This window comes from Oncorhynchus keta, unplaced genomic scaffold (genome assembly GCF_023373465.1).
Source record: "Oncorhynchus keta strain PuntledgeMale-10-30-2019 unplaced genomic scaffold, Oket_V2 Un_contig_4274_pilon_pilon, whole genome shotgun sequence".
In the NCBI taxonomy this organism is placed as follows: domain Eukaryota; kingdom Metazoa; phylum Chordata; class Actinopteri; order Salmoniformes; family Salmonidae; genus Oncorhynchus; species Oncorhynchus keta.
The window spans coordinates 317,384-330,103 of record NW_026287684.1 but is presented as its reverse complement, the minus strand read 5'-3'; the positions used below and the strand labels follow the sequence as shown (position 1 = coordinate 330,103).

At 44.3% G+C, this 12,720-nt stretch overlaps 1 protein-coding gene across 2 annotated transcripts in view; it reads right to left on the bottom strand.

Moving 5' to 3' along the window:
* Positions 1–12,311, bottom strand: part of ube2h (ubiquitin-conjugating enzyme E2H (UBC8 homolog, yeast)) — a 36,222-nt gene extending 23,911 nt beyond the window's left edge. The window contains exon 1 of one of the 2 annotated variants that reach the window (XM_052509271.1): positions 12,046–12,311. In XM_052509271.1, coding sequence (XP_052365231.1) covers positions 12,046–12,098 — 53 coding nt within the window. In that variant the 5' untranslated portion in view covers positions 12,099–12,311. The remainder of the gene's footprint in view (positions 1–12,045) is intronic. The other variant, XM_052509270.1, reaches the window with a different exon arrangement.
* Between the last annotated feature and the right edge of the window lie 409 nt (positions 12,312–12,720).

Here is a 12,720-nt window from a genome sequence, read left to right as displayed (position 1 = left end):
ACTCCTGAGGAGCCACCAAGTTACCCATTTTACTGTCATCAACACTTAGAGACCCACTGGCTCCAGGTCATCTACAAGTCTCTGCTAGGTAAAGCCCCACCTTATCTCAGCTCACTGGTCACCATAGCAGCACCCAGCCGTAGCACACGCTCCAGCAGGTATATCTCACCGGTCACCCCCAAAGCCAATTCTTCATTTGGCCGCCTTTCCTTCCAGTTCTCTGCTGCCAATGACTGGAATGAACTGCAAAAATCACTGAAGCTGGAGACTCGCATCTCCCTCACTAGCTTTAAGCACCACCTGTCAGAGCAGCTCACAGATGACTGCACATAGCCCATTCAACAACCTCCTCCCCATACTGTATTTCTTTATCCATCTTGCTCCTTTGCACCCCATTATCTCTACTTGCACATTCATCTCCTGCACATCTACCATTCCAGTGTTTAATTTCTATATTGTAATTACTTCGTCACCATGGCCTATTTATTGCTTGACCTCCCTTATCCTACCTCATTTGCACATACTGTATATAGACTTATCTACTGTATGTTTAGTTTATTCCATGTGTAACTCTGTTGTTGTATGTGTCGAACTGCTTTGCTTTATCTCGGCCAGGTCGCAGTTGTAGCTCCCTTCAGTAACCACGAGCACAACCGTTCCTTGATTTTAACTGGCGGCTTTATTCTGTAGTTTTAGTCAGAATTATCACCTTCCGTGAGAACTATAAAGGCAATGAAAAAATACAGTTACATTACAACCTTATCTTACGAGTGACTTATTAGCTTGGTATAACTCTGAAGTGCTTACATACATAACAGTTTAACCGGCGTTATAACGGGTTCAGATTAAACACATGAATAAAGGAAAAAATACCTCATTGGCTGCTTATTACAGAAGGGAGGAAATCAAACTTCACACTTTATTATTCCTGGAATGAATTCACACTTCATCCTAACATACACTCTTCAACCTTTATGAACTACACCCGATAACATGAAAACTTAGCTAACGCAGTGCAGGATTGCCTTCCCTCCAAAAGTGTGTTGCTACAATAAGGATCCCCGTTACAACAGTATTAGCTACGTAGTTCCGCTTGTATTATCATTTCCCCCGCACAGCGGACACAAACAATTCAAACAAAAGACAACGACATAACCTGTAAGTCTAACTGTCAGTTACAAATAAGAACTTGTTCTCAACGAGCCTACCTGGTTAAATAAAGGTGAAATAAAATACATTTAAAAAGATAGGCGGTCTTGAATGAATCGCAAAAACCGTGAAAGTTAAAGACCAGTTACTGAGACAGGCGATTGGGCTTTTGCTTTTAAAGCAGCAAAGCAATGAGTCTAAGCAATGTCAATGTAACAAACATGGAAATCAGGCTGTGAAAAGGCCCCATCATTGATGTGCTAGGTGTTGTCATCCTCCCTCCTCCACTCCCTGGTCTGCAGTGATAAGTAAATGCAGGTGGGGTGCCACGGTAGGAGAGAGTGGGACTGCTGCAGCCTTCCACCAGCTGTTCCCACTTCCCTTTCCTGCCCTCGCCTCAGGGAAGGGTTTCGTGTTGACTTTTACTCACTGTCCCAACACTCCTCCAACACTGCTCTAGGGCTTCTCAACTGGAGCCCTCTTGTACAGGTCAACTCCAGTCTAAGAGACTAGGGTTGCATCCCATGGGGCTTGTGTTAAAGTAGTGCACAATGTAGGGAATAGAGTGAGATTTGGGACACAGTCTAGGGCTTCCCACCACCCATTCAGCAACCCCAAGCCTAAATTGTAACTTGGATGATCGTATAGCCTTTGGCATAGAATAAACCAAGTTGCCACTTAGTTGTTCTCCATTTCTTCCCAATTCAGTATTGAAAAGGAGCAGCAAAATCTAACCCAAAAGGAGCCCGTCTAAAACCAACACCGGAGTCAATTAAAACGGAACGACTGAGGAGAAACATGTCTATTCATCTGAAGGACAGGGTATGACGGCATCTCTCCACAGATACTATTTTCTACAGTACTGGGGGTTTTACATGACCAGATGGTCAGGCACACGTTGATTTTTCTTGTACAAATCCCAAATATACACTACTGTTCAAAAGTTTGGGGTCACTTAGAAATGTCCTTGTTTTTGAAAAGCACATGTTTGGTTCATTAAAATAACATCAAATTGATCAGAAATACAGTGTAGTCATTGTTAATGGTCTAAATGACTACTGTAGCTGGAAACAGCTGACTTTTAATGGAATATCTACATAGGTGTAAAGAGGACCATTATCAGCAACCATCACTCCAGTGTTCCAATGGCACGTTGTGTTAGCTAATCCAGGTTCATTTTAAAAAGGCTAATTGATCATCAAAAAACCTTTCTGCAATTATGTTAGCACAGCTGAAAACTGTTGTTCTGATTAAAGAAGCAATAATACTGGCCATCGTAAGACGAGTCGAGTATCTGGAGAATCAGCATTTGTGGGTTCGATTACAGGCTCAAAATGGCCAGAAAGAAAGAATGTTCTTCTGAAACTTGTCAGTCTATTCTTGTTCTGGGAAATGAAGGCTATTCCATGCGAGAAATTGCCAAGAAACTGAAGATCTGGTACAACGCTGTATACTACTCCCTTCACAGAGCAGCGCAAACTGGCCCTAACCAGAATAGAAAGGAGTGGGAGGCCCCGGTGCACAACTGAGAAAGAGGACAAGTACATTTAGTGTCTAGTTTGAGAAAGAGATGCCTCAAGTCCTCAACTGGCAGCTTCATTAAATAGTACCCGCAAAACATCAGCCTCAACGTCAACAGTGAAGAGGCAACTCCGGGATGCAATGTTCTGTGAAGGGAGTAGTACACAGCGCTGTACGAGATCTTCAGTTTTAACAATGTCTATACTGTATTTCTGATCAATTTTCTGATGTTATTTTAAATGGGCAAAAGAAAATGTGACCCAACTTTTGAACAGTAGTGTATACCTGGATACGTTTTCATCCAAGACTGGCAGTGAACTTCCTTCCTCAGCTTTGATGTGAATTGAATATGGCGACCTACAGTAACATATAGGCCCATTCATCTTTCTCTAGCAATAGTAACCTATAGAAGTCAACAAGTTAAGTTCAACAACATTTAAGGGACAGATTTCCCTACTTCCGCTGGTCCTTGTATCTCAAAAGAAGTGGATATCACAGAGCTCTTCTTCAAGACACTGGGACGGAGAAACATAATATGGTCCATTTAATTCTGTGCCCGGAGACTAACTGTACAATACAAAAGCAATCTTACTAACGTGTCATCTAGCCTCAGGCATTCCAATTCTATTTAAATCTCATCTATAACCAACTGCATTTCCCCACTGAGGCATATGGGAAGTGAAGTGGAGTACAAGCAGTAGAACGCTGCCATGCTACGTGCTGAAAATGTACTGGTCACCGACTCTACTATGGTACGTGCTGAAAATGTACTGGTCAGACTCTACTATGGTACGTGCTGGAGATGTACTGGTCACCGACTCTACTATGGTACGTGCTGAAAATGTACTGGTCACAGACTCTACTATGGTACGTGCTGAAAATGTAGAGTCTGTGACCAGTACTATGGTACGTGCTGGAGATGTACTGGTCACCGACTCTACTATGGTATGTGCTGAAAATGTACTGGTCACAGACTACTATGGTACGTGCTGAAAATGTACGGGTCACAGACTACTATGGTACGTGCTGAAAATGTACGGGTCACAGACTATGGTACGTGCTGGAGATGTACTGGTCACAGACTACTATGGTACGTGCTGGAGATGTACTGGTCACAGACTCTACTATGGTACGTGCTGGAGATGTACTGGTCACAGACTCTACTATGCTAAATGGTCACAGACTGTACTTTGGACGGGTCACACGTCTGGATATGGTTAAAAAACAACATTGAGTAATTAAGGAGAAGTGGATCCCCCCTACTTTTGCTCCAGAGGCCCAATTGGCAACATGTTTACAGCAATATACTTCTATTGGTAATCAAAAATCTCATGGTTCTCTCTTGAACCTCTGCAGCAGACATAGCCTACTATGGTAAGCAATGTGTTTGGAACATCAAATCACTAAATAGCAGCATTGAATCGTGATATAGAATTGTGATACATCAGATTTTATTGGATGAAATTACATAGCGTATATGATTTGAGACTGCTAGATCAATTGATCCAGCCTTTCCCAGGCGCTCTCTAGCAGCCAGGCCTAGAGTCGGGCCCCCAGCCTGGTGATAGAGGCCTTGATAGTACCTCCCTGTCCCTGGTGCTACCATCTACCCCTTGGGGTGGGGCTGCCTGTGACAGAGCTACATTACAAAACCACTAAAGGCTAAACCTGTGTGACCCAGAAACAACACTGACTAACAGAACAGTCCTGGGGCACAGACAGCGTTGTGGAACATTCAGATAGAAATATGTTACGTAGAACAAACATGCCACTTTGACATGTAGAATAAGGAATCATGTCAGCTCATGTAATTTCTATCTGCAACCATCTACTAGTCTTCTTTCTTTGGATTACCTGCCATTTAGGGACCTACCTTCTGCAACAACGTAACATGTTTACCACAGCACAGGATCATGTCTGGGAACAGAGAGAGCTTGCTAGATCAGTGAGCTACACTACAGTACAGGCACTTTCCAGGGCCTAGCTCTCTCTCTTTGTCTCCTCTCTCGTGTGAAATCCCCCCCACTGCAGGAATAATGACTCCCTCCGTGAGTGAGCACTCCACACCGCTCTCCCCCTCACTAGATCAACTATCTATTTACAGAGCATTGTGCCACGTACGATCAAACAACCAAACCAGGCATCCATCCATAAGCAGGCAGGCTTGTGATTGCATTACTTTGAATGGAGAGGGCTGAGAAAAACAACGCCAGGCGATTGCTTAAAGAGTGCTGCTCACTGTAGCTAAGAATAAAGGAGATGTGGACAGAGAGAAGACGTCTTTCGCAGCTTGTTGTGGGGTGGATACGGCTGTAGGTGGATACGGCTGTAGGTGGATACGGCTGTAGGTGGATACGGCTGTAGGTGGATACGGCTGTAGGTGGATACGGCTGTAGGTGGATACGGCTGTAGCTAGCAGCAGCCTTTGTCGGGGGGCTTGGAAAGGGAGTGAAATTAATCATTGCACAAAAACACACACGATAGGGGCTGCTTTTAGTAAGCTGATCCAGGGAGAGCCACAGAGAGATCCCCATCACCTGATACAGTCCAGGGAAGTGGAGTGTTGATAGGACTGACTACTGTTCACATTAACTTCACTCTCATTCAACTTCTATTTAACCAGCTGATGGGCTATGGAGCAGGTAACATTGCTATTCCAGAGAATGATTAACATGTAACCTAGTGTTTCAAACCGTTGGACAGGACAAGCCATGTACACACAGCAGCAGCAGCAGCAGCAGCAGCAACAACAACAGCAAATGTTGGGAGACAAAGACAGGAACTTGAGTCCATCTGTTCTTCTGAGACGACTCAGCCATGCGTGCAGGAAGCCTTTACAGTTAGCGCTGTGGGATTACAGAGGGCCTCAAATCTCCCACTGTCACACAAGCCCTGATCCAAGACCCTGGAAAACACAGCCAGTCACTCAAGTCTGGGCCCCTGCTATAGAACCCCAAAACAGATTTACGAATCATAACGAAGACCGTTACAAACATTGACCAATGCGAAAACAAGACGGTAGGCTGTGTGGGTCTAATGTTTGAAAGTGTGAAACAGCATCACAAATGTAATAATACAGCAGGGTAAATATGACTTACTATTATACCCATTAGGCCTTTCTCATTGTCCCCACTGATTCAACAGGAGCCTTTTCTCCTTGTCTGCCACTACACAAAACCACTGGCTCCTTCCCTACAGTGTGCCAGCAATCTAGTTAGTGCAGGCCTGTAACAAAGGGGCAGTGCAGTGAAGGACCTGTTCAATGTGGCATCACATGGACTGACACAGCAGCAGAGGGAGGGGCGGGGTCACACGGTTCCTGTAAGGGCAGACAAAGGCGTGCTGATGAGGGCCGGATGTTAGACAAGGGGGCACAACGGGGCCAAACCCGGGACAGCTAAAGCCCAGGATTGGTATTCCACTCAGTGACTGCCTGATTGACTCATTGTTTGGGATGTGTGTGCGGTGGAATGGGACACACACACAGTCTAACAAGAAGGGAAGCGTTCCTGCCAGACCAACCCTTCTCTCCCTCACTTCTGGGGTGTCACTTCAGCAAAGACACAATGTAACACATGCACACAGACCACCTCACCCAATGGACCCCTTCCCCCACGCACAAAAAGATGCTGAGTTGAGTGACGGACCTTGAGGCAGGCGACTCCAGGAATGATGACGGATAACTCAGGCCAGCGAAGCATGTGAAAACACAGCCCCAGGCTCCCATAGCACAGCCTCCCTGAAATTCACTGGCTGTCCGACATGCTTCAGAGAACCGCTATCCAATCACTTATTATGGGCTTTCAGTTGGGGATTCAGGCCCTATCCAGCCCAGCCTGAGAGAGGTTTAACCTTAAACAACAATGTCTGGTTATGAATATCCATAATAATAAAAAAATCCATGTCCTGATTAACTCTCAAGTGAGGAAAATGTGTCACTGACTCAGTAAAACAACATGCGCAACATCAGAAAAAATGACGTAAGGAAGAAGTTCCCTACATGTTTAAGGGCACCTTCAGAAAAGTTATTCCCTTGTTGCGACTGTGAGTACAACTTCAAATCAAAGTTTATTTGTCACGTGCGCCGAATACAACAGGTGTAGAGACCTTACAGTGAAATGCTCTAACCAATAGTGCAAAAAAGGTGTTAGGTGAACAATAGGTAAGTAAAGAAATAAAACAACAGTAAAAAGACAGGCTATATACAGTAGCGAGGCAATAAAAGTAGTGAGGCTACATACAGACACCGGTTAGTCAGGATGATTGAGATAGTATGTACATGTAGATATGGTTAGTGACTATGCATATATAATGAACAAAGAGTAGCAGTAGTGTAAGAGAGGGGTTGGTGGGTGGCGGGACACAATGCAGATAGCCCGGTTAGCCAATGTAGTATGTAGTATGTACATGAATGTATAGTTAAAGTGACTATGCATAAATTATAAACAGAGTAGCAGCGGTGTAAAAAGAGGGGTTGCCATTTGATTACCTGTTCAGGAGTCTTATGGCTTGGGGGTAAATACTGTTGAGAAGCCTTTTTATCCTAGACTTGGCACTCCGGTACCGCTTGCCATGCGGTAGTAGAGAGAACAGTCTATGACTGGGGTGGCTGGGGTCTTTGATAGTTTTTAGGGCCTTCCTCTGACACCGCCTGGTGTAGAGGTCCTGGATGGCAGCTTAGCCCCAGTGATGTACTGGGCCGTATGCACTATCCTCTGTAGTGCCTTGCGGTCAGAGGCCGAGCAATTGCCGTACCAGGCAGTGATGCAACCAATGCTCTCGATGTTGCAGCTGTAGAACCTTTTCAGGATCCCAGGACCCATGCCAAATCTTTTGAGTTTCCTGAGGGGGAATAGGCTTTGTCGTGCCCTCTTCACGACTGTCTTGGTGTGTTTGGACCATTCTAGTTGGTTGTTGTGGACACCAAGGAACTTGAAGCTCTCAACCTGCTCCACTACAGCCCCATCGATGAGAATGGGGGCATGCTCGGTCCTCCTTTTCCTGTAGTCCACAATCATCTCCTCAGTCTTGGTTACGTTGAGGGATAGGTTGTTATTCTGGCACCACCCGGCCAGGTCTCTGACCTCCTCCCTCTAGGCTGTCTCGTCGTTGTCGGTGATCAGGCCTACCTCTGTTGTGTCGTTTGCAAACTTAATGGTGTTGGAGTCGTGCCTGGCCATGCAGTCGTGGGTGAATAGGGAGTACAGGAGGGGACTGAGCACGCACCCCTGTGGAGCTTCAGTGTTGAGGATCAGCGTGGCGGATGTGTTGCTACCTACCCTCACCACCTGGGGGCGGCCCGTCAGGAAGTCCAGGATTCAGTTAAAGAGGGAGGTGTTTAGTTCCAGGATCCTTAGCTTAGTGATGAGCTTTGAGGGCACTATGGTGTTGAACGCCGAGCTGTAGTCAATGAGTAGCATTCCCACATAGGTGTTCCTTTTGTTCAGGTGGGAAAGGGCAGTCTGGAGTGCAATAGAGATTGCATCATCTGTGGATCTGTTTGGGCGGTATGCAAATTGGAGTGGGTCTAGGGTTTCTGTGATAATGGTGTTGATGTGAGCCATTACCAACCTTTCAAAGCACTTCATGGCTACGGACGTGAGTGCTACGGGTCTGTAGTCATTTAGGTAGGTTGCCTTTGTGTTCTTGGGCACAGGGACTATGGTGGTCTGCTTGAAACATGTTGGTATTACAGACTCAATCAGGGACACGTTGAAAATGTCAGTGAAGACACCTACCAGTTGGTCAGCACATGCCCGGAGCACACGTCCTGGTAATCCGTCTGGCCCCGCAGCCTTGTGTATGTTGGCCTGTTTAAAAAGTCTTACTCATGTCAGCTACCGAGAACGTGATCACAAAGTCATCCGGAACAGCTGATGCTATCATGCATGCCTCAGCGTAGCTTGCCTCGAAGCGAGCAAAGAAGTGATTTAGCTCGTCTGGTAGGCTTGTGTCACTGGGCAGCTCACGGCTGTGCTTCCCTTTGTAGTCTATAATAGTTTGCAAGCACTGCCACATAAGACGAGCGTCAGAGCCGGTGTAGTATGATTCAATCTTAGCCCTTTATTGACGCTTTGCCTGTTTGATGGTTTGTCGCAGGGCATAGCAGGATTTCTTATATGCTTCCGGGTTCGAGTCCCGCACCCTGAAAGTGGCAGCTCTACCCTTTCAGTGCTTAGGGTTAAGCCTACTGTACCTTTGAAGTGTAGGCTACACCTTATTCTCAATACTAAGTGTCTACCTTCAAATATAAAAATGTTCCTTCTAACAGCTGAAATAGCCAACAATGGCTCACAATTTTGGCCATGTGTTTAAGAGCAAGAGGAAACTTTGTTCAACTCTCTCCAAGTCTTTTAAACCAGTTTGTAGTCATTCCGTATAGCGACAGTGATATAGATAATAGCCCATTGTACTCAGTCAGTTGTGAAGTCCTGGGGGCTTCCAATTCAACAGCCAGGGTAAATTACAGAATAATGAGACTCTCTCAGGTCCTCACGAGCACCACTTCCTACACAAGTGCACCTTCACAGATCAATGCAAAGCCTACATGTTGAAAAGATGCCTATCCAGTGAAGTACTGACCAGGCAGGTGAAAGAGTAGTGAGGACACAGGGTTAGGCTTATTCCCACTACACGAGATGCTGAGAATGAAAAATACCGGTCAACCAGTACAGTATGTCACCAATTAACTGGAAATATTCAAGCAGTCAGTGTAACTTATCTACTGTTATATAGGACTGTTATAGCTAGAAGTGGATTTATGTAGTAGATTACAGGTATTTCATGTTGCAGGGATTACTGATGCAAGATCCATTGCCACTCAGACAGCAAGCTTTGATGTGGTGTGAGTGATCAAGAGGGAGACTGAAAGAGGGAAAGAGAGAAACAGAAGAGATGGAGACAGAAGAGGGAGTGCACCTACAGCAGCAGGAAGTGTAACAAGATATTCCATACCTCTACTGGGACTATTTCATTCAATCTGAAGGACAGACCTGACCTATTCCATGTTATGGAGGTAGGTGCCAACGACACAGGCAGATCCCCATTTTGTTTTCTGACTTAGGAAGAGTTTCAAACCCTATGCTACACGGCCAGGTCATTCTGACATGAAGTCTCTATTGAGCTTGCTCCAGATTTTTACGCTCTCTTGTGCCGCAGCAAATTAAGCGTGGTTCGTTCTCGGCGTCAGTCAGCCCCATGAGAAGTCCCTCTCCAAAGCTGGTGTTAGTTTCGGGTTTTGGTTACATGGGGGAGGCTGTGGTGATCTGGAGCACAGAGAGAAGACTGTGCTGTGCTGCCTACTGCAGGGACACACACAACACAAAACAGCTGCACAGTGTCCCTGACCCCAACCCTGCAAATACACAAACAAGGACAACTCAAGCGTAGATGGAGGTGCACACAAGCGTGCCATACATGCACACAAATAGCATTTTTTCTTGAACATATACCCCACACACAAATGCAGTTGCTAGCAAGGAGCACTTATACAAATGCCTTAAGGAGGACGGCACAATAAATAAGCCAGTGAGTAGCAGGCAGGCAGAATTCAGCATGACTCAAAACTATGGAACTCTGAGGATTTGGTTTGAAAACGGCAAAGTAGGCCTAACGATAGAAGTGACCACTCTCCACATTTAACTCCAGCAACTACACCCAATGATTAAATAAAAAGGCACAAGTAGGCTAAACGCTTAACTGGAGCTGCAAAAGGTTCAGCAGCAAGTACTGACAAAAAGCATTTTTACCCTACCCAAAACAAGAAAAAAACTGCCTTTGTTCAACAACTTTCTCCCTGCAGCACTTGCTTTTGTGACTCTCGGCAGAGGAAGGGCTTAGTCTTGTTTGTGGTTTTCTCCAACCCCCTCCTCCTACCCCATATTTGAACAAGAACTGAGGTCACTCAATCAGCTGTTCCTAGTCCCACCTTCTACTGGTTTCCGGGTAGTAACAGACCGACCCAATCATTAAACTCCACTGCAGGGCACACTGGGGACAAAAACAAAACTTGTCCCCCCCCCCTGAATCTCGCAGGGAACTTCAATAGGCCTAGAATATTTTTCAATAACTTTGCACTGCATTTTGGCATATACAAAGAAAATTAACTTTTTAAAAACTGTTTTGTAAATGGGAGTCCTGCTGCCTTTGTTCATTTCTTTGTAGATGTATAGAGGCAGAAAGGGATCTATAACAAAATGGGAACTCTCGAGCTGTTGTTGAATGCAAAAGTAAAGAATTTGACAGCGCACAGCACAGGTCCACGAAGACCCACAAACCTAGATGGTTAAGCTGTAGTTCTCTAGCCAATGGTTCTTTAGTGGTTATCGAAATAAGATAACATTTTTCTGCAAACTATTCTATTCCGCAATGCAGCCATGTTATGATAGATACAAATCCAATATTTCTGCCTACCTAGCAAAGCATACTTAACAGCTAATCAAATAAACAGATTGGTATTTTCGTGATAGATAAAAGTAATTCATAGTTTAGGGGAAAATAACAAAATAGCTAGCTATACTTCGATGAGGACCAACTCTCAAATAGGGCTCGCGTTAAGTTGTCGTCGAGACTCAATGATGGTCGAAATAAAGCAGTTTTCATGTCGTAGCGTTATGTAAACAAACGTGACAAGTCAACCTGAAAATGGGATAAAAAGTACTTTTGCTAATAGCCTTCATTACCGCAGGCGTGGGCTTGAGTCTTAATCAATGTTCGTCATAATATATACAATGTATAAAAATCGTGAAGTTGAAATTGCATCTTCCACTAGGTAAGTTAAGGTAGCTAGCTAGGTCAACTCGAGCAAAACAACAGGATGTCCTTTTGTGTAACGATAGCTGGCTAGCCGGACAACATTTTTTGATATGGGCTTAATAGCTACTGTAACCACGTCAAAAATACTGAGCTTTGGCTGGTTTGAAAAACAAACAAATTAACGTTAACATTTGAAATGGTTTTAAAACAAGATAGCTACAGCTAACTAGCAGGTAATTAACAAACTTGGCAACACATTCTATCAGTCTCTGTGCATAGTCTGGTTAATTAGCTAACGTTAGCTAGGCATCATAGCTAACTGTGGCATGTAATTCATCAAGGTAACGTTAGCTAGCTACCTAAGCCAAGTTATCTACTGTAACGTTAGCTAGCATTAGAAATACACTTTTTTTTAATAGACATAGTTAACGTTATTGCCATTAAACGTGATCAATAATCAATGCTATTAATTTATTACACAAACTATGCATTTCAAGCAGCTGTCATTACTCGCCATCTATAGAAAGATGGAAAACCACAGAAAAAATATCGCTAGCTAAATAGTGTAGAACGTTAGCAGCTAGCTTGAATTCTTCTGTTGTTTATGTTCTGAAAGGATACAGTTTCACCACGTCAGTATCCATTCGCCTTTTACCCGGACTTGGAGACGACATTTTTATATTCCACTGTTGAACACCAAGTCGTAAAGTGATGGCAGCTCAAACGTCTAGCTGTATTATCCCAAAGTTTACATTTGCTTTCGTCGCAAATGCGTATAACCAAATCTTTCCACGTCCCCTACTCTATCTGCAGCAACGTATAGCCCGTCTCTCTCGCTGCCGAGCTCTCACTGTCCTGAAGCTTCTGCTATCCCTCCGCCGAACGCGTCATATACACGAGACAAAAAACGTCAACATAAATGGCAAAATTGTGTTAGTAGTCTTTACAGACTTATCAACGTAAAAATGTTTGATGGACAAGCTGCCACATAGCTAAGCTATTATTTTGACCATAGACTGAGATTTTAATATGAAAATAAAGTGTTTGCTTTAAAAATAAAAAAAAAGTGGTAATGGCACTCTGTTAATTATCTCTCTCCCCCTGCTAGAACACCCCCCCTTCTAATTTCCTTAATTTAGTGGCTAGAGTAAAATTCTCTGTGGTACAGAGTAAAATACTTTATTTTGAACAAACTTCACGTCAGGATAGGCAACCAAAATGAATAATGAATGTACGTGTGTTATATTAAACAAAGAGGAGAGAGTAAAATGTTGGCAAGCAAATAAACATTTCAGA